At 40.0% G+C, this 26,275-nt stretch overlaps 1 protein-coding gene and 1 pseudogene across 1 annotated transcript; one reads left to right on the top strand and one right to left on the bottom strand.

Annotated features, from left to right (window-relative positions):
- On the bottom strand, positions 1-24,995 carry LOC121132731 (zinc finger protein 431-like). Its single transcript, XM_040741252.1, is given in 5 exon segments — positions 1-2,994; positions 2,996-3,899; positions 5,004-5,064; positions 5,249-5,375; positions 24,866-24,995. Coding segments are annotated over 5 exon segments (1,833 nt in total). The 5' UTR covers positions 24,893-24,995; the 3' UTR covers positions 1-2,280.
- Positions 15,002-16,443, top strand: LOC101833539 (annotated as a pseudogene).
- Positions 24,996-26,275: the final 1,280 nt, after the last annotated feature.

Consider the following 26,275-nt stretch of genomic DNA (forward strand, 5'->3'; position numbering starts at 1 on the left):
TTTTCATTTGCTAATAGGATTTATTATTTAATTTCTCCTGTTTTTCCATCACCTTTCAATTAAAACATGTTTACAATCTGAAAAGGAAATACTTTACTGATTTAATGTTTCAACTAATCTTATTTGAGCATCAGTGAGAAACTCTGTTGGAAATGTCTGTGTTGTGCAAGGCTGTTATCTCATCTTAATCACCATATGAAAATGGACAAAAATAGACCCTATAAAGTTTTCTTCTGGTCTCCACATATTTGTCATGGCCTAAAAACCCATAGCCACATTACAAACACAAACCAGAAAAAAAAATCTCATTGCAATTACATTATCTGGCATTTCTGTATATCCACTTAGAAGGCAATACTTCAAAATGATGTGCCAAATGGATAACTGATGAAGACATGTAGATACATGGAACCTCAAATTATATATATATCCATAGCACCTCAAGGTCTATTGTAAAATATGTAGTTGATTGCTGATTATCCTACTTTAATATGTCTCTTTCAGATAGATGAAAATGTTTCTTAGAATATGTATGAGGCATTTAATGTTTTTTATATTCTCTAATAAGTACTTTAAAATTAGCATTGTTAAAATATTTTGACAAAACAGGAAACATTGGATGTATACCATTTACCCTTAGACTTATACTTAGGAGAATAACACATGAAGATCATGAATTCATATGTATCCCTGACTAATTACTGACATCCAAGCCAGCCTAGATAACAAACAACATTTCAAAGGAACTTGTGAAAAATAAAACCAGGAAGAAAACCCCACCACTCTTTCACAGACACCCTAACTTGAAAAGTATGATCACACACTGCCTGGTATTTAAATAAAAATGGACCACTTAGAAGATAGCTATCCTATTCTATACCTGGCAGCAGAAAAATATCTCTCACTAAGTGAAAGCACAATAGAAGATGATTAAAGCCATAGAAGGAATAGGACCACAAAATAAACTTCACTAAATGGATTTGCCACATATAGCACAGTTTAATATCTACCTCAAATGTTGCAAAATAGAAGACACAATGTGATCATAACATCAGTCTTTAATGAACTTGGTTAATGATTTACTTCTAGGCTGTAACAAAAAAGAGATGAAACACATTTTTCTTGAAACTGAAGACAATTGTGATGTCTAATTTTTTTACCAGACTGTTTACATGAATAGGGTTTTACTCTTGTATGAGTTCCTCCCTATTTAATGATATCACGATCATAGATCATATAAAAAGCTTAAAAATATTTATAGGGCTAGAGACATGGCTGAACCCTTAATACAAGTTCATTCCCAGAACCAGGGTCAGGTTTTTGACAACTTCCAGTAATCCTGCTAAAAGCCCCAAGGGTCTAAACTTCTTGGGAACAAGAAAGTATATACCCATACAAAGACACACTGACATGGCATAATTAAACTTAAAACAAATCTTTAAACCAATTTTCAATTGTGAATGTTTTTCTCTTGTAATTCCTGTAACACAGGTGTTGAGGCATCTAAAGGCTTGTAGAGTTTTTCTCCATCATGAATTGGTTCATGTAAAATAAAGCAAGCATGTACACTTGAAGTCATAGAAATCAATCATTCTCAAACTGTGGTGTCACTTGGAAAGATTCAGGAAATGCAGCCATGCTGCAAGAAATATGTCTCTGGAAGTTGGCCTGAGAGTTTACATCTGCTCACTATTTTCAGCTTCATGTTACAGGTTAAGGATGTAAATTCTTACTTTCCTACTTTAGCTGCATGTCTGACACTTGTTTCCATGACACTTTCACAGTGATCCTGTAACCCTTTGGAACTAAGGGCCAAATTAAAGCCCTTTGTAGGTTCACTTAGACGTGATGTTTAACTACAGCAACAGAAAAGGCACTAATATGCATCCATGAAGTTTTACACCTGGATTCATTACCTCATGTAATTGCAGAAAACTATGAGATCCAAAAGGGTTACCATGTTATTTAAATTTAGGCCTTTTGTCCATGTGAGTTGCAGGTGTAAACAAAATAGAGAGGGACATCATAATGCTTGAACACTGTTGGCATTATTTATTCCAGAATAAATAATCTTGTCTAACTGAATGTAAGCATGTTGGCTAAAGATCTCACCAAATCATTTATTTCAGATTCCCTTTGGTATGAGTTTTTTCAGATACTCAAAGTCTAATGTCATATTCAGAAGCTTTAATAAACCTATTACACACAAAATGTTTTGCTCTTGTACAAAGACTACCAGGACTTGCAAAACATCGCTACAGTGACTACATTTAGATTGCTTCACCACAGTATGATTTTTTTTATATTTTTGAAGGTTTCTGACACAAAGGGTATATCACAATGATTACATATGTAGGGTTTCTCTCCAGTATGTGTTCTTTTATGTTTTTTAAGACTACTGAGTTGTGAAAAGGCTTTACCACAGTGATTACATTCATAGGGTTTCTCTCTAGTATGGGTTCTTTTATGTATTTGGAGACTACTTTGACATGCAAATGCCTTGCCACATTGATTACATTCGTAGGGTTTCTCTCCAGTATGTGTTCTTTTATGTATTTGGAGACTACATTGGCGTGCAAAGGCTTTACCACATTGATTACATTCATAGGGTTTCTCTCCAGTATGTGTTCTTTCATGCCTTCGATAATGACACTGATGTGCAAAGGCTTTACCACATTGATTACATTCATAGGGTTTCTCTCCAGTATGTATTCTTTCATGACTTCGATAATGACTCTGATGTGCAAAAGCCTTGCCACATTGATTACATTCATAGGGTTTCTCTCCAGTATGTGTTCTTTTATGTATTTGGAGATTACATTGGCGTGCAAAGGCTTTACCACATTGATTACATTCATAGGGTTTCTCTCCAGTATGTGTTCTTTTATGTATTTGGAGACTACATTGGCGTGCAAAGGCTTTACCACATTGATTACACTCATAGGGTTTCTCTCCAGTATGTGTTCTTTCATGCACTTGAAGATAACTACTGACATGCAAAGGCTTTACCACATTGATTACATTCATAGGATTTCTCTCCAGTATGTATTCTTTCATGACTTCGATAATGACTCTGATGTGCAAAAGCCTTGCCACATTGATTACATTCATAGGGTTTCTCTCCAGTATGTGTTCTTTTATGTATTCGGAGACTGCTTTGACATACAAAAGCTTTACCACATTGATTACATTCATAGGGTTTCTCTCCAGTATGTATTCTTTCATGACTTCGATAATGACTCTGATGTGCAAAAGCCTTGCCACATTGATTACATTCATAGGGTTTCTCTCCAGTATGTGTTCTTTTATGTATTTGGAGATTACTTTGAGATGCAAAGGCTTTACCACATTGATTACATTCATAGGGTTTCTCTCCAGTATGTGTTCTTTCATGCCTTTGGAGACTGCTTTGACATACAAAAGCTTTACCACATTGATTACATTCATAGGGTTTCTCTCCAGTATGTGTTCTTTTATGTATTTGGAGACTACCTTGAGATGCCAAGGCTTTACCACATTGATTACATTCATAGGATTTCTCCCCAGTATGTGTCCTTTTATGCATTTGAATATGACTATTACATGTAAAAGCTTTATCACATTGAATACATTCATAAGTTTTCTCTCCAGTATGTGTTCTTTTATGCATTTGAAGATGACTATGAAATGCAAAAGCTTTAATGCACTGATTACATTCATAGGGCTTCTCTCCAGTACATGCTCCTTTATGTATTCGCAGACTACTATGACATGCAAACGCTTCACCATATTGAATACCTTCATAGGATTTCTCTCCAGCATGAAATCTTTCATGACTTTGAAGACGGCTCTGATATGCAAAGGCTTTCACACCTTGAGTATATTCACAAGGGTTCTCTCCAGTATGACTTCTTTCGTGCCTGCAAGGATAATTGACACATGAAAAAGCTTTACCACATTCCTATCACTGTTGAATATATCTGTATGAATTAATTTTATAATTTGGTCCAATTATAAAGAGAAATCAGATCTTGGTTTTATCACTTTGTTTACACTCATTCTCTCTCATTAAGGATTGTTTTACATATTTGAAGAAGCCTGTGATGGTAGGAGCCTATCTTATCTGTCTCACATTTATGGCATCCAATTTCTCTATGAGAAATGCCACCAACTTCTTCCATTGATAAATTTCCCTATAATGTGAGTTATACTATATTTGCAAAGTGAACCAAGTCAAACAGAAGTATTTACACATTCCCAGTACTTATAGGTCTTTTCCAGCAGTGTAAGTTTGTTGATGTATTCCCAATGAAGCTGGAACACCTGTAATCTTGAATCACATTCAACAAGTCTACTCAGCATGGGGATTACTACATATCTTCTAATTGTTCTGAGATGAAGAGAGATACATTGCTTCTTTCCATATCCCTAAGCTTATATGGCTTGTATCCAGAGTGACATACGATATACCTATTAAAGGAAGAATAACAAAAAAAGGTTTCCACATTGCATTCACGCAGTTTGACTTTCTGTTCTTCACAGACTTACGGTATAGGAATTAAAAGTTTCTCCACAACAACTGCCCCCCCCCAATTCTTGACTCAAACTAACTACCTCACTAAACTTACCAAGGACAGAACAATTATATGAGTAACACTAGCTTTACTGTGAATTATTTGCTTACTAGAAGGTTTTAGACATATACTTATCTATTCAACATATATACCTTTTGTAAAATGAGAGGTATGAAACTAAATGGATTGTCAGTTCTACAACATAGCTTTGAGGGAGCAATGATTCAAATGGTGATATCTGTTAAGGCATTGATTCCTTCCTTCTTAAAAGAATGACTTCCAAATGCAATTAACTTACCTGCTATTGAGGTATATGGTTTTGAGAGAATTTATGATCATCAATGACTTTTGAGATGTGCTTATTTACACTGCTACTTAAAAAAATCAACTTCCAGATACATTAAAATATCTTCAGAGGCACATTTGTATCAGCATCCACAGGAAAATTACCTTCCATGTCTTCGAGAACTTTGACAACGTTCTTCAATATTATGGTTTTCCCATCTGTAGCCTAAAAATATAGTACCAGGAAATGTATGATATATTATTGGAAATTATAAAAAAATTAAGTTACTATCTTCAGTGAACCTTAGAACCATCCCTGATTTACTCACCTCTTCTGAATCAAAATTACAAAAGAGCATCAATAACCAATCCCCCTATTTTAAAACATGAAGAAAAATTCACAGCATTACCTATAGCAGTGAGGTTCATATAGGTCTCCAGCATCATATCTTTGTAGAGATTCTTCTGGGAAGGATCCAGCAAAGCCCACTCTTCCCGAGTGAAGTCAACATGCACATCATTATAGGTCACTGCATCCTAAAATATGCCATACATGTATACAATAAAAAGCATGATACTGACAACACTGTAAATGTATACTTCTTTGACAATATAGTCATATGATTCTGGTGCTTCCCACACTTATTCTATGACACAGACATTTTCATATAATCATCAAGTCACTTTAGAAGGAAAATGAATAGGAGGTTCTATGATACATACATTACCATATAATCATCAAGTCACTTTAGAAGGAAACTGAACAGGAGGTTTATCTCTATCATATCTGAACACTTGGAATGGGATATCACCTTGCAAGATAAATGTCTATTAACAGACATAGAGAAATATGAGGAAGCTGGTGTACTGGCTCATATCTTTAATTCCAGCACTCAGCAGGCAGAGGCAGGTATATCTGCCTCTGTGAATGCAAGCCTAGTATATGTAATCAGTTCCAGGACAGCAAGAAGGAAATATTAAGAAACCCTGAAACAATCAATCAACCAAACAAAAAAGATAGGAAGAACTCAAAGGTTTTCTACTTAAGTTCCTACAAAGAGTTATGCACTCATTTACGCAAAGACACAACTAAGAAAGAGAACTACAGAACAATATCCTTCATGAACACTGATGCAAAAATACTCAATAAAATACTGGTAAATTGAATCCAAGAGCACATCAGAAAAATCATCCACCATGATCAAGTAGGCTTCATCCCAGGGATGCAGGGATGGTTCAACATACAAAAATTCACCATATGAACAAACTGAAAAAGAAAAATCACATGATCATCTCACTAGGTGCTGAAAAAGCCTTTGTCAAAATCCAACATAAAGGTCTTGGAGAGAGCAGGGATAACAGGAACATACCTAAAAATAATAAAAGCAACATACAGCAAATCAACAGCCAATATCAAACTAAATGGAGAGACACTCAATGTGATTCCACTAAAATCAGGAACAAGACAAGGCTGTCCGCTCTCTCCATATATCCTCAATATTGTACCTGAAGTTCTAGTTAGAGCAGTAAGACAACAAAAGGAGATCAAGGGGAAAAGAAGAAGTCAAACTTTCACTATTTGCAGATGATATGATAGTTTACATAAGTGACCTGAAAAATTCTACCAGGGAACTCCTATAGCTGATAAACACCTTTAGCAAAGTGGCAGGATACAAGATTAACTCCAAAAAAATTCAGTAGCCCTACTATATACAGATGATAAATGGGTTGAAAATGAAATCAGAGAAACATCACCCTTTACAGTTGCCACAAACAACATAAAATAACTTGGGGTAGTGCTAACCAAACAAGTGAAAGACCTGTATAGCAAGAACTTTGAGTCTTTAAAGAAAGAAATTAAAGAAGATACCAGAAAATTGAAAGATCTCCCATGCTCTAGGATAGGTAGGATCAACATAGTAAAAATGGCAATCTTGCCAAAAGCAATCTACAGATTCAATGCAATCCCCATCAAAATCCCAGCACAATTCTTCACAGACCTTGAAAAAACAATACTCAACTTTGTATGGAAAAACAAAAGACCCAGTATAGCCAAAGCAATCCTATACAATAAAGGAACTTCTGGAGGCATCACCATCCCTGACTTCAATCTCTATTATAGAGATATAGTCCTGAAAACAGCTTGGTATTGGCACAAAAAGAGACAGGTAGACCAATGGAATCGAATGGAAAACCCTGTTATGGACCCACACACCTACGGACACCTGATTTCTGACAAAGAAGCTAAAATTATATAATGGAAAAAAGAAAGCATCTTCAACAAATGGTGCTGGAGTAACTGGATGCTGGCATGTAGAAGACTACAGATAGATCCATGTCTATTGCCATGCACAAAACTTAAGTCCAGCTGGGTGGTGGTGGCGCATGCCTTTAATCCCGGCACTTGGGAGGCAGTGGCAGGTGAATCTCTGTGAGTTCGAGACCAGTCTGATCTACAAGAGCTAGTTCCAGGACAGCCTCCAAAGCCACAGAGAAACCCTGTCTCAAAAAACAAAAACAACAACAAAAAAACCACTTAAGTCCAAATGGATCAAAGACCTCAATAAAAATCCAGCCACACTGAACCTCTTAGAAGAGAAAGTAGGAGGTACCCTTGAACAAATTGGTACATGATTCTCTTAGAAGAGAAAGTAGGAAGTACCACCTTTGAATGAATTGGTACAGGAGACTGCTTCCTGAACATAACTCCAGTAACACAGACACTGAGATCAACAATTAATAAATGGGACTCCCGAAACTGAGAAGCTTCTGTACAGCAAAGGATACAGTCAACAAGACAAAAAGGCAGCCCGCAGAATGGGAAAAGATATTCACCAATGCCACATCTGATAGAGGGCTGATTTCCAAACTATACAAAGAACTCAAGAAACTAGTCACCAAAATACCAAATAATTCAATTAAAAAGTGGGGTACAGAACTAAGTAGAGAATTCTCAATAGAGGAATCTAAAATGGCTGAAAGACACTTAAGAAAGCACTCAACATTCTTAGCCATCAGGGAAATGCAAATCAAAATAACTCTGAGACACCATCTTGCTCCTATCAGAATGTTTAAAATAAAAAGCCCCAATGACAGTTTATGCTGGAGAGGATGAGGAGAAAGGGAACACTCCTCCACTGCTGGTGGGAGTGCCTATTCATATATCACTTTGGAAATCAGTATGGAGATTCCTCGAGAAAATGGGAATCAGTCTACAACATGACCCAGCAACTGCATTCTTAGGCATATACCCAAAAGATGCACATTCATACAACAAGGACATCTGTTCCACTATGTTCACAGCAGCATTATTTGTAATAGCCAGAACCTGGAAGTAACCTAGATGCCCCTCAACTGAAGAATGGATAAAGAAAATGTGGTACATTTACACAATGGAGTACTACTCAGGGGAAAAAAGCAATGGAATCTTGAAATTTGCAGGCAATGATAGCACTAGAAGAAACCATCCTGAGTAAGGTAACCCAATCACAAAAAGACAAACATGGTATGTACTTACTCATATATAGATTTTAGACATAGAGCAAAGGATTACCAGCCTACAATCCACACCACCAGAGAAGCTAGGAAACAAGGAGGACCCTAAGGGAGATGTATATGGTACCCTAAGAAGGGGAAAGGAATAAAATCTCCTGAGATCATTGGGAGCAAAGGGAGAGGGGAGAGAGGGTTAGGAGAAAGAGAAGGGGAGAGGAGAAGGGGAGAGGAGGACATGAGGGAGCAGGAAGATTGAGTCGGGGAAAGAATAGAGGAGAGCAAAAGAGATACCATAATAGAGTGAGCCATTATAGGTTTAAAGAGAAATCTGGCACTAGGAAAATGTCCAGAGAACTACAAGGATGACCCTACTAACAATCTAAGCAATAGTGGAGAGACTACTTTAAATGCCCTTCCCCTATAATGAGATTGATGACTACCTTATATGCCATCCTAGAGCCTTCATTCAGTAGCTGATGGAAGGAGAAGCAGACATCCACAGCCAAATACTGAACCAAACTCCTGGAATCCAGTTGCAGAGAGAGAGGAATGATGAGCAAAGGGGTCAAGACCAGGCTGGAGAAACCCACAGAAACAGCTGACTTGAAAAAGAGGGAGCTCATGGGCCCCAGACTGAGAGCTGGGAAACCAGCATAGGACTGACTAATCCAGTTAGAAGGCCTGGGCAATCTATGGGGCCTCTGGTAGTGGATCAATATCTATCCCTAGTATATGAATGGACTTTGGGAGCCCATTCCACATAGCGTGATACTCTCTCAGTCTAGACACTCGAGGGAGGGCCTAGGCCCTGCTCTAAATGATATGACAGACTTTGCAGATCCCCAGGGAAGGCCTCACCTGCCCTGGAGAGCAGAAAAGGGATGGGGTTGGGAAGCCGGTGGGATGCAGGGGAGGAGGAGAGGGAGAGGGAACTGGGATTTATATGTAAAACAACCTTGTTTCTAATTTAAATAAAACAAATCACCATAAAAATTTCAACAGCTGATAAACACTTTCAGCAAAGTGGCTGGATACAAAAGTAACAACAAAAACAGTAGCCCTCCTATATAAAAATGATAAATAGACTGAGAAAGAAATAAGAGAAACAATGTTCTTCACAGTATCCTCAAATAATAAAAAATGTGTTCAAATAACTCTAACAAAGCAAGTGAAATACTTATGTGATAAAAAACTTCAAGTATTTGAAGAAAGAAATTGAAGAAAATATCAGGAGATGGAAAGATCTCCAATGTTCATGGATCAGTAGGATTAATACAGTGAAAAGGCCATCCTACCAACAGCAATCTGAAGATTCAGCACAACCCCATCAGAATTCCAATACAGTTCTTTAAAGACCTTGAAAGGAAAGGACCTGAACAATAAAAGAACTTCCTGTAATTGGAAGAAAAATAATGGAATGAAATTAAATACTCAGACATAAATCCAAACACATGTGGACACCTGATTTCTGATAAGGAAATTCAGAAATACAAAATGGAAAAAAAAGAACTTCAACAAATGGTGCCTGTTGAACTGAATTTCTGCATGTCAAAGAAGTCAAACAGATCCACACTCATCACCTCGTACAAAACTCAAGTCCAAGTGGGTCAAAGACCCCAACATACAACCACACATACTGAAATTGATACAAATAGCTAGACAAAGTTTGGAAAAGCCTTGAATACATTGGCACAGGCGAACAACTTCCTGAACAGAACACCAAGAATGTAGGCGCTAAGATCAATAATTAATAAATGGGACCTCATAAAAATGTAAAGCTTCTGTAAAGCAAAGGACAGTCAATCAGACAAAGAGGCAGCCTAAGGAATGCAGAAAGATGTTTCACAATTCCACATCCAATAGAGGCCACATATCTAAAATATGTAAGGAACTCAAAAAACTAGATGTTGAATGCTGTGGAATAATCCTTCTGTATACTCTCATTGGTTAGTAAAGCGCTGACTGCCTATAGCTGGCCAGGAAGAGATTGGGTAGGGGAACTAGACTAGGAGAATTCTGAGAAAAAGAAGGGTGCAGTCACAGGAGCCATCATTCAGACAGAGGGGAAGCAATACATGCCAGAGTGGTAAATGCCATGAACCTCAGGGTAGCACACAGATTAACTGAAATGGGTTAGTTTAAGTTGTAATAGCTAATCAGTAATAAGCCTGAGCTATTGGTTGAGCATTTATAATTAATATAAGCCTTAGTGTGTTTACTTGGGAGCTGCTGGTGGAAAAGAAACATCTGCCTACAGTTGAAAGTCTAAATAATCCAAATAAAAATGGTGTACAGATTTAAGCAGAGAATTCTCAACAGAGGAATCTCAAATAGCTGAGAAACACTTAAACAAATGTCCAACATCCTTAGCGACAAGGGAAATTCAAATCAAAATTACTTTTAGATTCCATCTTAGGCCTATCAGAATGGCTAATATCAAAACCCAAGTGACAACTCATGCTGTTGAGGAAGGAGAGCAAGAATACACTGCCACTGATTGTAAGAGTGCAAACTAATATAGTCACTATGGAAATCAATATCATGATTCCTTAGAAAACTGTGAATCTATCTACCTCAAGACCCTCTTGGGCTATGCCACTCTTGGGCATATACCCAAATGATGTTCCATCCTACCATAGGGACTCTTGCTCAATACTGTTCATTAAGGATTTATTCATAATAGCCAGAAACTGGAAATAGCCAAGATGTCCCTGAACTGATACATTTACACAATGTACTTTACACAACTGTAAAAGCAATGACATCATGAAAAAAATTGATTACCTCACTACTCACTGCTAACGTCAAATACTGTCAAAACAGGAAAGTGAAACTCCTTTTTGCCCTCCCCACTGTCTGTGCTGTTGATCAGTGAACTCAATTCTTACATAGGTTCTTCTTGATTTGTAAGTTCCCAATAAAAGTCAGAGAGATTGGAGGACTCTCTTTCAGTGTTTTCTTCCTTCTCCCAGACTAGTTAAGGTCCAGCTTGGAAGCAGTTGCACGACTGTCTTCCCAGGACTAGGCAGCAGAGGCAGAATTAAAATTTCCAAAGCACTTGTCAATTACACAGTGTGAGGCAAACCTGAGCTATAGGAGACATTAATCTAAACCAGTGGTTCTCAAGCTTCCTAATGCTGTAACTCTTTAATATAGTTCCTCGCCATGTGGTGACTTTCCAACTATAAAATTATTTTCACTACTACTTCATGACTATAATTTTGCTACTGTTAGCAATCATAAAACATTTGTGTTTTCTGGTGGTCTTATGAAATACCTAAGATAGGGTTGTTTCACTCCCCTACCCCAAGTGGAGGGCTACTACTCTAAACTGATATTAATCGATTAATTAATTAACTTGCACTTAATGAAAAATAGAATGAAATTCTTAATGGCTAGGAAACATTGGAAAGTAGAAACAAATAGAGATTACAGCAGTAATTCATTTAGAGGAAATGAAATTAAAAATGATATCAATGATTGACTTATTAAAATGACAAAAATAATTGAAAGAATAATAGGCTATACTGATGTTGAAAAAGAGTAGTTGTTTTCCTGATAGAGAGAATACCTTTAATAAGAAATTGTATGACTTTGTCCCATGTAAAATGTTAGCAGCTGAGTGTTGTAAGCTGACACATGGAGTTACAGCCAATAGCCTGTGTCTCAAACCTCTAAGCTTACTTAACTGTGTCAACCCAGAATGTACATATCTGCATAGGAGAGTTACCTAACTGGAAACTGAATACTTAGTAGTTCAAGTTAAACTCCCTAAACTGTACAGCTACCAATTCTGTCTTCATGCCCCATCAGGTCCTTCTTTCCGATGGAGACCTCTGTAGCTCACTTCCTTAAACTTCAGTCTGTGATCTAGTTATTGCCTAGTCTGTTAACACCCCCCACACACACACACACAAGCGTACACAATACACTTTTCTCTTCTGGTCTGAAGGGAAAAGGCATGCTATATATACAAATCCTTTTTTTGTTACTGCACTGGACAGTTCACTGTGTGACTCAAACTGGTAATAGAAGAACTCTGTGGTACTACAGACTCTGTAATTCAAGAATTTAGGCTGTTCAGTCAGGAGGATAACAAGGGCAATGCCTTGTGGGACTACAGACAGGGTTCAAGTCACCTCAATCAACATAGGAAACATTGCCTCAAAACTACTTTTCAAAAATGCTGGAGATGCAACTGTTGTAGAAATTATGTAACTTTATGGCACATCAGGACTTGATATTGGTTGTGACCCTGTCATGGCCCCTTGAACAGCACCTTAGAGGCCTGTTCTTTGATGGGGTTGGACATTTAGTTGGCAGTAAATCAGGGTTGTCTCCTTTGTTATGGAAATGTAGCTTAATGGTTAATTAATTCTGGTGAACTAACATGTACATCTTATACTAATCTTTAACAGGCATGGTTAACATACTACTCAAATATTTTGAGGATATTTCAGAGGCAGCCCTCCCATAGCTAAATCTACTTTGTGTGACTTAATGTCTCCTAAGATATGGTAAATCCTTATACTATCAATTGTACTCTTCCACATCACAGTTTAGCAGTAGAATACTGTTTACAAGCGCCACAAAATTAACTGCAGATGGATCCTAAACCTAAATGTTAAATATTAAAAGTGCAGAAATTCAAGCCGGGTGTTGGTGGTTCATGCCTTTAATCCCAGCACTCGGGAGGCAGAGGCAGGCAGATCTCTGTGAGTTCGAGGCCAGCCTGGTCTACAGAGCGAGTTCCAGGATAGCCTCCAAAGCTATGGAGAAACCCTGTCTGGAAAAAAAAAAAAAACAAAACAAACAAACAAAAAAACAAAGTGCAGAAATTCTGAAAGATACTGGAAAGACCAGAGTTCTATAACTTTGGCAAATCTGTCTGCCATAATGACAATACAAGTACTACAGGCACCTGCATATCACAGGGACAACAAAATCAGGGATTATTTCTAAACACAGTCCTGCTTCCAGTGCTCTATGCAGATGTAGCCTGTGGAGTGAAATTATTCAGAGCTGCCAACCTGGCCCAGGGAGTTGCAAGAACCACGAAGTATCATGGGACACACAGAAGATGCAGTACTGACAGGACCAGGCAGGAACATGCTGAACTCTGTGTCTTGCTGCTGGCTCCCACCCAACAAAGAGAGGATACACAACATTGACTCCAAGACTCAGCTGGCCGCTCCTCCCAGTCTGGGAACAAAGGAATCTCACACACCATGGCCAGCCACTTCTTCCCTGCTGGGGACAGCAGCCCCTCACTTACCATGGGCATCCATGCTTTACTCACAGCTGAGCCCAGAGCCAAGCACACACAAGTCAACATTGACTTCCTCAGCAGAGGAGCTGAGGCAAAAGCCTGGCTCCTGGAAGAACACTCCCATCGGGCTGATGTATCTGCTTGAGGCCCTAATTGGCTAATGAGACCTGAGTGACAGGACAGTGGTTCCCATCCTTGACTACCAACTGACTGGAGATTTGTGTCAAATTCAACAGCAAGTCTATTGCTAATGTAAACCAATGGATTTGGCTTTAAAAGGACATATACAAATTCAGAAGCAGGCTCATCAGACAATGATGCACAAGAGGAATACAGGGTAACTCAAAAATATTATAAACAAAGTCCACAGTGGCCTTGGGACTGATAACCACAGCCCTTGTGTAGAAAGAGGTGGGTTCTCAGGATCTGAATCCATTCCACGCTCTGGCCCCAGACCTTTTCCAGCTCTCCCAAGCATCTTCCTGGTTTTAGAGAAAGACCTCTGTTTCTTTGTTTTGTTTCTGTTTTTTCCTCTATGCATCAGGGTCTTAAAGAAACCTCCCAAGGTATAGACACAGTGCAAAACTCTGAGAGGCCTAGTTTCTTAAGTATCTTCTAGAAGTTCTGCACTTGGTGTGCATATTTAGGTATAATATCCATTTGGAGTTAATTTGTGAGGTTGTTAATGACATCTCGTGTTGGGTAGCACTCCACTACTAAGCTGTGATGTAGAATAGAATTGCTGGCATAAATGATTTACCAATTCTACAGAAAGTAGAATTTAGCTACAAGAGGGCTGCCTCTAAAATACACCAAAGGTAAGTAGCATGTTTGCCAGAATGCTAAGATATAAATGCTTGTTCAACTTTTATTTATACTGTTATTGGCCACATCTGTGGGGAAAGAAAAACAGGAAATGGAATGTGCATCTACGGAGGGGTAGAGATAATGCTCTCCTGTAAATTTCTCAGCAGTAAGCTGGAACATCATAGTTTAAACAGCAGTTTCTTAGTTGTGTTGTATGGGATGCTGTACACATCAATTTAATAATGTTTTGTTATGTATTTGATGTTTCTTTGTATTGACTACACACGCCCTTTAAAAATCAAAAGCATGGCTATAGTAGTGATGTAAAATATTATATGCAGACTGTCCTGTTTTCTCTAAGGTGTAGTTTAGCAAATTGTAACTAGGAAATAGTATTACATTATCTTATACAAAGTTTTCTTTTACTTAGTTGCTGGGAGGAAGGCGAGGGGGGGGAAGCCAGAAAAAGTTTCTTTGCAGGAGTCCCAAACTGGGCAAGGGATGGAACAGGAGGGAAGGGGCTCAAAGCTCTGGGATCTGGGCTTGTGGGGGCCCTGACCTCTGTCTGTAGTGGAATAACCATGGCCAGACCATGTCAGGGCCCACCTGGCTTCCTCTGAAGCATCCAGAGCCCTCCTGAGTCCCTGGGAAGGCGCTCCTGGTGCTGCCATTGACCTACAGAGCAACACTCCAGCCCCACCCTAGGGTCAATTTTTGCCCCCTCCCACCTGAACAATGTTATCAGCCTCTGGCGGTACCAGACAATCTGGGGCTTGGCATGGATGGGCTCCCACGGAGCACGCCTGCATCTGCAGGGGCTCCCGCCAGACAGGGGTGTCATCCATCCTGGAAGCATGGATGCTGAGATACATTCGCTCACTAGCATGTTGGCTGAGATGGACGGGGGTTGCAGTCATGTTCCTCGGCAGGCAGACCGACAGGCTTTTGAGGCCCCTCCACCCCATGCTTACAGTGCAGGCTCCCTGAAGCCCAGCGGAGGTACTATTCCAACCCCTGTGCTCCCAGCATCCCCTTACGGTGGACCTGCCCCAGCCTCCTAAGCTACAGCCAGCACTCCAGTTGGTCCTGCTTTCCCTGTACAAGGGGAGTTGACCCAACCTGTGAGAGGCTGTGGACTGCCAAGGGGGAGGGAAGTCTCTCAGGCCTCTGAGCCTCTTCCAGGCCATGGGGAGGTCTAGGGGTCTGGCTATAGGAGCCACTGTGAACCAGGACCAGGATAAAGGAAGAAGCTGCTGGGATCCATGGCCCTGCAGGAGAAAGAAGAGGAGATGGGCATGGGCCCCAGGTCCCTTTAAGTCAACCTCCGGAAGAGGAGCTAGAGAGACTGACCAAGACATTGGTGCATGGCATGAGCCAGCCGCCCAGTGGGGGGTACTTTGGTCAGTGTGGTGCCTGGGGTTGGCGATGGAGCCGGGGTTGTGGCCTTGGACCTGTGTTTCATATTGGTTGTTTTGTGTGTTCTACCTGTCGGGCCCAGCTCCGGGGCCAGTGCTTCTGTGCTGTGGAGAGGAGGGCATATTGTGAGAGCTGCTATGTGGCCACCCTGGAGAAGTGTTCCACATGCTCTGAGCCCATGCTGGATCGAATCCTGAGGGCTATGGAGAAGGCTTACCACCCTGGTTGCTTCACCTGTGAGGTGTGTCACCGTGGCCTCGATGGCATCCCTTTCACAGTGGACGCCACCAGCTAGATACACTGTATTGAGGATTTCCACAGGAAATTTGTTGTTGTCATGTCCGATGCTGTTCTGTGTCCAGTCCGTCCCCAACCCAACCCCATCCACCCCCGCTGCTCAGTGTGTAGTGGGGCCATCATGCCAGAACAAGGTCAGGAGGAGACGGTGAGAACCGTTGCTCTGTATCAAAGTTTCCACATTGGCCGTTACAAGTGTGAGGGGTGTGGGCTGCTGCTGTCCCAAGGGTGAGTGTAAAGGCTGCTACCCACTGGATGGGCAAGGCCTGCAGTGCCTGGTGCATCCAAGGGCTCTCAGCCACCATCACCACTGACTGTTAATTCTTCCTGCTGGGAATCTCAGCTCCCATCCATCACCTCTCTGACATCTCTCTTTACTGTTTGCCACCAAATGCTGTCGTTTCTTCCTCTCTTTGTGAAATAATAGTCCTTGAAGAGTTTAAAAGCAAAAAAAAAAAAAAAAAGACAAACAGCTGGTCACCTTCCTATGATCAGCTATGCCTGCTCACAAAGGATGACCACCACCAGGTTTGCTAATTGTTGATAGTCCATCATAAAAGGAGGTATACCCTCCTTCTGAGCATACAGCTTCTTTCCCAGGCAACTATTCAGTCTTAATGACATGTGAACTTGTAGTTTGGGGGAGGAGCTAGAGTCCATAGCCTGGGAAAGACTTGGGAGGAGGAGGATTCTGCATTTGCACCTATGAGAAAGTCATCTTCAGGGTGGGAATTTACCTTGAGCGCTATCAGGCTTACCTCCTTTGTAATGTACTGAGAAATGTAATGTAATGCTAGAGCATATGGGTCATGAAAGAGTAGAGAGAAGATGAGCTCCTCACATGCAGCTATGGGAGAACAATTGTATGTACTGGGTGGAGACATTCCTGGGTGGCTGCTTTCTGGTATCTGTCTTAGTGGCTGAGAGCTCTTGGATGCACCAGGCACTGCAGCAGGCATTGAACAAGATGTGCTCATCCAGTGGGTAGCATCCTTGACACTCACCCTCAGAGGACACTAAGACAGAAGAAGAAACACTATAACTATGGCAACACTTACAAAGGAAAATATTGGGTCTGGCCTACAGTTTCAGAGGGTTTAGTCCATTACCATCATGGCGGGAAGCATGGTGATATGTAGGCAGATATGGTGCAGGAGAAAGAGATGAGAGTTCTACATCCAGACCAGGAGGCAACAGAAAGTGACTGTGATGTACTTCCTCCAACAATGCCACAGATGCTCCAAGGCCACACCTACTCATATTGCCACTCCCTATGGGACAAGGGGGCAATTTTGATTCAAACCACCACAATATCCAAACTCCTGTATCTCCTCAACCACGTGCAGTAAGTAAGTTGAATAAACTCATTGCTTTGCCAAGGTGGACTTTAGTGAAATTGTACTTTGCATCATTATTGGTACTTATGGGGGGAGGGGTTAAGCATTGCTTTGTCCTCCTCCACCAGGAAGAAAATGCCCATAACAGACCATAAATATATTTGTTAATGTTCCTATGTCTCATGCTATTAGAAAAAGGAAGCGGCACATAAAAGAACATGTTAGAATATAAATGTAGAAATGGTCTTAGTAAACAAGGATTTATATATATGAAGATGATGATGACTGAATGGTTACAGAATGAAAAAGACTAGAAATGTTTTGCAAATTATGAAGGCCTGAATGAGTTGTTTAAGGTACATAAATGCTGTGATTTAGAGATGATATGTTGTATTAAAGTTGGCAAGGTCAGATATCAACTATTTCAAGGATTGGCTAAAATGTAAATGAAAATTTACTGCACTATGCCTGACTATTGAAATATTATACAGTCTTTAAAAGTACCAAACTGGTGTAAAACTGATCTTCTGGGTGTTTGATAATCATTCTTGGAAGCTATTGTAACGTGGTTAGAGGGAATAAAAGGGAGAATATTTCTCCCATTTCCATATAAGGACAATGAGATCCCTGAGGCCTAAGACCATTAATCACTTGTCTTCTTCCTGGAGGTGGTAGAGTCCCCACTCAATGAATTTGAAACATCCAGTCTACAAAATTTCCTCAGGCATCAAAGAAACTGAAGATAGAAACTGACAAGGCAATTTAGGGTAAAAAGACCCCAAAGAAAACTAATCAGTTGCTTTCTTGACTAAAAGGCAGAAGTGTCACTGGAACTCTTTGCAATTGCATCCTTTCCAGAGGCCAGATATGCCTAAAGTGTTTTGGGAGCTCTGATTTCTGATGCTAGTGATCCTAGGGACTAAGAAGGAAAAATTTAAATTAAATGTAGTACAGAAGGCCTGTTGAGAGAAAAAATACCCTTGGTCAAAAGGGTTCTGGGTGCATTTCAATGGGGACATCTCAATCTCATGGCCAAGAATCAGTGTGTAGAACCCAAGAAATGGCCATTCGGGACATTTATAAATCACCTATAACTGACTGAACTGATTGCGCATTGGTTGGTAATCCCAAATGCAGACAAAACTGAAAAATTTTAAGGCTCCTTCCCACTCCCCACTTCCCATATTGTGACCAGCTTGCAATATGTAAGCAATGAATTCACGTTCTTACACAAGAACCTCTGCATAGGCATTCCACAATAAAACCCTGAGCTGCATTAGTATAGAGGGTTGTGGAGGTATGCAGCAGTGACAACTGGTATCTAACAAGTTGACCCACCAGATGTATAATTCCCTGATGGGCAGCCACACCTGGAAAAGTTGTATGATTACTGACTGTAAATGACCAGTTGCTCCTGTCTGTAATTTCTCTCACGTGCCACTTCATTTCTTTCCTAAAAACAGCTATGGGTGTGTTTCCACTGCCTGTGTGTTTATCTCATGTATATACTACATCTATTGAAAACAGATATAGCTGTGGGTGGTATGTAGAGGAGATTCTGCTTAAAGTTATATAGTTCCGATGAATAAAATTACTACAAGGATATTTTACATTACTCAGACTGACACAGTATTCTCAGTCACACAGACAGATATTACACAGACAGGTAACTTTAGACTTCAGAGCAAATTGAAAGCAGGCTGGTTGCCCCTGGAGACAATATCTGGTTGCCCCAGAGACAAGTACTCGAGGTCATTTTCCCAGGTGTTTTTACTGAATCAAGGTCAGAATAGAAGCAACTTGCTTAGTAATGGACTTTTTGTACATAGTCCAAGTCTCGGGTTCAAGGTTCAGCCAACTGTTTACTTACTGTCTGGAAACCTTCACCAACTCAGAGCTACATGGAGGTCTGGGTATTTTACACTGGCTGGTCAAAGTGACCTTCCTAGCCTGAAAGAAACTACGTGACTTATCTTGTGTTATGAGAATGGGTTGGGCCCTGAAAGTGTAACATATAATTGTCCAAATTTTGGCTGTGGGACAGAGAACAGGACAGAAGAGAAGAAGTGGGACTGTGCAGAGCTATAAGTAGTAAGGACTATACAGAGCTAATTAGGAAGCTGTAAAAAAACATAGCAATGTGGAGACAGAGATTATCAGAGAGGATTATTTAAGATGAAATAAAACAGAAACTTACATTTGTGTTTCATTATTTTCTCCTCATCAGACAGAAAAAGTCTAACTATTAGGTAGATGAGAATTTTTTTCTAATTCCTCCCTACTCTGAGGTCTTCGTTTTCACTGCCCTGGAGCAGAGGGAGGGGGGCTGCATTAGCATACTCCTTCCTGCACTTTTTTCTTTCTCGAGACTGTCAAGGCCCAGCCTGGAATGACTAATACACATAGACTTGGAGGCAGGGAAGAGATGGTAGAAATGATGCAATTATAATCCCCAAAAATTATATTAAAAGTTAAACAGGCTATGACCATGTGCTCCAGAGACCAGAGATTTGAATTAGAGCACACCAAGGAATACTCAGAACATTTCTTTCAGGCTGTACAAATAAATCTTAAACCTGAATTTGTAATACCCATAGAGTTCATGAAATTAATAAAATGCCATGGGAATGGCTATGGAGAGAGGGGAAATCAAATGCACAGATACAAAGGGGAAAATGGACTGAGGAGGGTTAAGCTGGAATGGGCAGGAGAAGGTAGGGTAGGGAAGTGAGAAGGGAAAGAGATAAATAAAACAAAAGACCTTTTGAAAAAGACATTTACTACACTTTACTATCACAAATATTACATATACTCACACACAGAGAGACACAAACATGCACATTAGAAAGGGGAATATAAAGAGAGGAGAGAGAGATACAGGATTAATAAGGAGTTATTCTGAAACAGAACAACAATGCTCCTACTAGACACCAGTGGGAAACAAATTAAATTCTGTGCCATGTATAAGTTACTTCTTTGGAGTTCTTGCCAATTAGGTCCCCCAAATCCCTCAAACATTACACTGTATTACTACTGCTCTTAGTCATCCTCAAGAACTTGACAGTTGGACCCTATTGCTTGAGTCATGCAGCATGGCAAAATCAAAGTGGTAAAGAAGTAGATGCTTTATCCATATTGACTTGCTTTCACAGTGCTGGAAGGTGCTGTGCAAGATACTGAAGGAGGCAGGTAATCATCAGTCATGCCCAACTACAAACATTCCAAGCTACAATAATAACTGACCTGGCAAGAGCTATGCACAAATATAATGGGAATAAGCAACCACTTCCCGATTATATCCAAGTGCCTCTCTACAGGATGAAAAAAAAAATCTGACACCATTATCAGAATAAGAATTTAAGGACAGACAGGTCATAGGGCTCGGGGAGAATGCATGACTATTATGCTGCTAAGTGGACATAGAATTAAACTGACTTAAAATAACTTACCATTATATCCATAGATCAGTGAAGTTCCCATCCCTCAACTTAGATGCTTCTAATTCAAGTAGATTGTGATTGACATGTGATATTTATCTGGCCAAAGTGTAAAAAATAAGTGACTTGGAATTCAAAGTCTTAAAGTAACATATATAGCTCAATCCCCTACTAAGTCTTGGGGATCATTGTGGAAAATGTGGCAGGAAGAGTGTAAGATGCAGAGGTATGCTCTGTTCTCCCCACCCCAAATCTCATAAGGCTCATTTCTAGTGCTGCAACAGATCACCAGCTGAAGCCTCCCTTCCTCCTGCCTACATCTCTCACTGAAGTTCCAAAATTCAGCTTACCCTCTAGCAACAAAAATCAGTCATATTAATGAATTCCTAGACACTTTCACTTCTCACTATTCCTAATCTCTAAGTGTTCTCTTTATTTTGCACATATATTAATAGGAATGTGTACATGTGTGTATGGGGTATGTACATGTGTATATGTGTAAACATGTATATATGTGTACATGTGTTCATGAGGGGGCCGGAGGATAACTTCGGGTGTCATTCCTCAGGTGTCATCCTGAGATTTGATTAAGGAATAAAGATCAAAGTGTATGATACCTGGAGCAGATCCTATCCTTATCCAAGGCATCCTTCCCTGTCTTATACCTTTGAACAAAATCATCAAGCTTGGTTGAAAGTCAAACTTAAGAAAAGCCACGTTCTAGATGCTTTCATAAACAAATATTCCAAAGTCTTGGGGAAAGGAACAAATTATTTGAAAAGAATAATGCTAAAAGATAAACTAACTGTGAAGGTTTAATTAATTATTTAGTTAGTTAGGTAATATGATTTTATTTTCACTATATAGCCTAGGCAGGCTCCTAACTCATGGTCCTTGCCCTGGTTGGCTTTTATTCAACATGACATAAACTGAGATTATTTGGGAAGAGGAACTTCAATTATAAGGTATTTTCTTGATTAATGATTTACAAGGGAGGGCCCAGCCCATTGTAGAGCTGTACTATTTCTGAGCAGGTGGTACACCAGAGTGTAAGAAAGCAAACAGAATTTTTAGATGTGTTTTGCTTTTCTAATGAGAGAGAGTATGTAAATTTGGATGGGAGGGGAAGATCCGGAAGAATTAGAGACAGGGAAATCATAATCAAAATATATTGTATGAAAATCTATTTTCAATTAAAAAAGGAAAGAAAGGAACAAAGAAAACTGAAGAAGCCAGGAAGAACAAACCAGTAAGCAGTATTCCTCCAGGGTCTCTATTTGAGTTCCTGTTTCTAGACTTCTGCCTTGAGTTCCTGTATGACTTGAACTGTGAACTGCACCTGTAAGCCAAATAAACCTTTTCCTTTTCCAGATTGGAAGGAATTGCAGAACTGTCTTCCCAGCACTGGGCAGCGGAGGCAGGATTAGGTGTTCTCAATTCCATAGCATGTAGCAAGCTCACATTGCTCTAAGCAGAAATAAATAATCAATAGCATTTGACAGAAAAGGAATAAAACTAGTAATGACGTATATACATTAGAGAACAGAAACAAATAAGAGCATCAATGTGCATAAAGCAAGCATTAAAAAATGAGACCTATAAGAGACTTTTATATGATAAAAATACTGTATTTTTAAGATTAATAACCTTAGCATTATTGACTTTGAAAACAGCAGGACCTTCTCTAATAGATGGAAGACCATTAATAAGCGACTGATTGATCTTACCCATATGCACATTTTTGGCTGCTGACACACAGAATTACAGTCAAGAACCTGTTCCTCAAACCTCTAAGCTGACCTAAATGTTACAAGCAGCATTGAACATAATTGCCTAATTGGAAATTCAGTATTCATTGGCACAAGGTAACTTTCTCAAATTGTACACCCACCAGTCTGGTCTGTTGTCATTCACATGACATGAATTTAATAAGCGCTGGGAAATTACAAATTAACTCCTACATTTTTCACATGATGACTCCAGCAGCTATGCCTCCTACTCTGGTCTGAAGGCAGAAGCCATGCTCCACATGCAAATCTTTTTCCTGTAACTGCAATGGGCAGTCAGTTACATGAGTTTAATTTTAAAATTCTAAGATGATACAGTCATTTAAGAATTTTGGAGATGGAATACAGAGGACAACAAGGTCATTGCCCTGGAGTGCAACAGTTTAAAATGAAGGCCACCTTATTCAATAGAAGTGAGCTTGTCTCAGAAACATTTTACTAAAAAGATGGAAATGTAGCTGTAGAATTAATATGCTTTCCCAGGGAGAAATCACTTCACACATTTAGGAGATTAATGAAGAAAAATCTCTTTAAAAATAGCATGCATCCATTTCTGGCTAATGCTCAAGGAGGAGCCAGTCTAGACAGATTTTTGCATTCCACACATGGTGTTATCTTTAAGTTTCTTATAGGTTCATGCTCCAGGTTACACTTTGAACAATTTAAATAGGGAAAGGAGACTGGAAGTCTAGCCACTTAGGCAGATGGGAGAGTTACACACCAAAGATTACCAGAATTACTTCTGAAGTATACCAGTGACCTGACACAGCATGTCATTCTTCAGAGACAGAGTCCTGAGGTGAAGGTGCCAGGGAATGAGAAAGACAGGACAAGCAGAAGATAGAAAGATAAAAGCTGGGGTGGGAAGTCTTGCACAAGCTATGTCTCATGCCAAGTAAGCCTCTTAAGAAGAATAGCTTCTTGTATACTACTTCCAGGGGGGAATGGAAGGAAATGGGGAAATGTCTATGAAGTCAGCAGAAACTATCACACTATGGGACAAATTCAGGAGAAGGCTAATCAAAGAATGTTGCACAAAGGGCACACGGGGTACCTCAAGAACAACACTAAGCCCACAGTGGCCTTGGGACTGATAACCATAGCTCCATGTGGTGGGAAAGGTTGGGTTCTCAGGATCAGAAGCAACCCTTCTACACAGGCCCTGGACCAGACCATTACCAGCTCTATATTCCTGATTTTAGAGAAGGAGCTGTTTTATTCTCAATACATCAAGACCTTAGGGAAATCTCCCAAGCTGTAACTCGCTCTTCCAAGAAAGTTCCTCCTCCCTGACTGAGGGCCTATATAAAAACCTCACTTGACCATGCCAGTCCTTAACAATGTTTTACTTTTCAAATACTTGTCACCTGGTGTCATACTGCCCATCTCTCAGAACTATGTTTTTCTCAAGAAGAAAACTGGAACTTTAAGGCCTTATGGTAGATTGTGACCCTATGACACCTCTTTAAGCAGCCTGTTAGAGAACCGTTCTTTCATACAGGGATGGGACAAGTGGCTGGTTGTAATTTAGGGATGTCTTCTTTGTAATGGTTTGGAGCTAAATGTCTGGACAATCCTGGTGAAAAAAAAATGTGTATCCTAGCACCCTTATCTCTCCCAGGCCTGGTTTACATAAACTTATCTCTGGGGTGTTTTAGAAGCAGTCTCTCGTAAGCTAAATTCTACTTTGTGAGACATATCTACTAAGCATTAGTAAATTCTGTATATCACCAATTCTACTCTTTTGCATCACAGCTAAGTAGTGGAGTGCTACCCAACACAACAGATGCCTTTTACAGACTCCACAAAATTAAATGAAAAAGGATCTTATATGTAAAGGTTAAATGCAAAGTGCTTGAAAGTCTGGAAGACACTGGAGAATGTAGGCCTCTCCAAGTCTAGCAACCTGCCTTGCAAGGATGCACCAAAAGCACGTTGTTGCTCACTACAAATGTTTCTGCACACCGTTCCCTGCTCCTAATGCTCTGAGCAGATGCAGCCCACAGAGCAAAGTTATTCAAACGCCTGTGCCTGGGTCCAGGGAGTTGCACCGACCGCTTGGGAACTCGCTGGACAGGGAATCTGGCTAGATTCCCACCCAGTCCCAGGGAGTCCCGCCACACGAGCTCCCGCACCTCCCCATCCACTGTTTCTCATCCGGGGACAGCAGCCCCTCGCTCACCATGTCGTGGCCTCCCAGCTCGCCCATGGTCCCCTCACAGCTCCCTGCACTCGCAGTACAGCACACCCACACGAAAACACCAGCGCCTGCTGCTCTGCAAAGCCAAGCGAGCAGCCAGGCTCCCGGAAGTGCCCTGCACCACTTCTGACTGACAGTTCGGCCTGGAGGTCCTGATTGGCTGGTGATAAGAGCACCTCTCTTAGGACTAGAGTGTGCTTAAAGGTACAGCACAACGGTTCCTGACCTTGCCTTCTACCCCAGATCCAGACCTTTTCCAGATTTGCAGAGATATGTATTTAACACTTTCACCTGCCTCCAAATGCTGACCCTGTTATCTTCCTGAACTCTGTAGGCACTCCCCGTTCTTCCTCCTGGACACTTTATGACTAGCTTGCACAGCCCTTTCCTCAATGTGGAGTGGAGAGGTTTCCTGTTCCATGGGTGGAAGGGTGCCCAACATATTCATAGTTTTAAAGAGAAACTTAAAGACACAAAAGAAATGTTTGTTCTCTGGCTTCACGCTTAGGTCAGGTGAACTGAAGGTACTTTTTACCTGTGAGTCACAGGTACTTCAGCGAACCAGAAGAAAAATGCAGGAACCAGGTAAGAAAACATAATGATAGCTCTGTCTCCCACAGGCTGGATGATGGCTCCATTGCATTCGAAGTTTTCTTCCAGAATTCAGGGCAACCTCTTGACTAATGAACAATAAAAAGAGTAGTCTTCATGGTAAGATGAATACTTAGAGAATAATGGAGCAAGGAAGAATGTATTATTATTATTATTATTATTAAACTTTATGTACAAAATCATTTAATTTCAAATAAACATTTAATGTAAAAACAAACGTTTCTTTTAAACTGATTTTTACATCTATTGTACCATTCAAATGCTTTATCATCTTACATGATTTCTTCAAAATCTGTTATCAAGGGTGCATATAGAAAATTTTTAATTAATAGAACAAAGGGATTTTTCAGTTTTTATTATAAGATGACATAAAAAGTTTACTCAACAGAAGTAATTTCATTTACTATTCAGGGGAGGGAAATCACCAATTTTTTGTGCAAACAATGCTAGCCTTCTTTTAAGCATTAAGAGCATAAATGCTTAAGAAATGACATAAGCAATAATTTCTTTATGCACACTATTGTTAACCAGCACACCTTCCTCAGTGGGCAGGTGAAGAAGGAAAAAAAAACACACAGCTGAATTATTCAAGGTTCTCTACACCAACAGGTCTGGTAAAGGTCAATCTGCCCATGTACGTAGAAACTGGAATGTCTCACAAGCTGTAGTCCAGGAAGTCCAACAAGGGCTGTCTACCTATTAAAATTTAAAGAATCCAGTAGTTGTTGAGTCCATGAGGCTGGATGTCTCAGATGGTCTTCAGTATACACTAAAATTCCA

The sequence above is a fragment of the Mesocricetus auratus genome, unplaced genomic scaffold, assembly GCF_017639785.1.
Source record: "Mesocricetus auratus isolate SY011 unplaced genomic scaffold, BCM_Maur_2.0 contig_7710_pilon_obj, whole genome shotgun sequence".
NCBI lineage: Eukaryota > Metazoa > Chordata > Mammalia > Rodentia > Cricetidae > Mesocricetus > Mesocricetus auratus.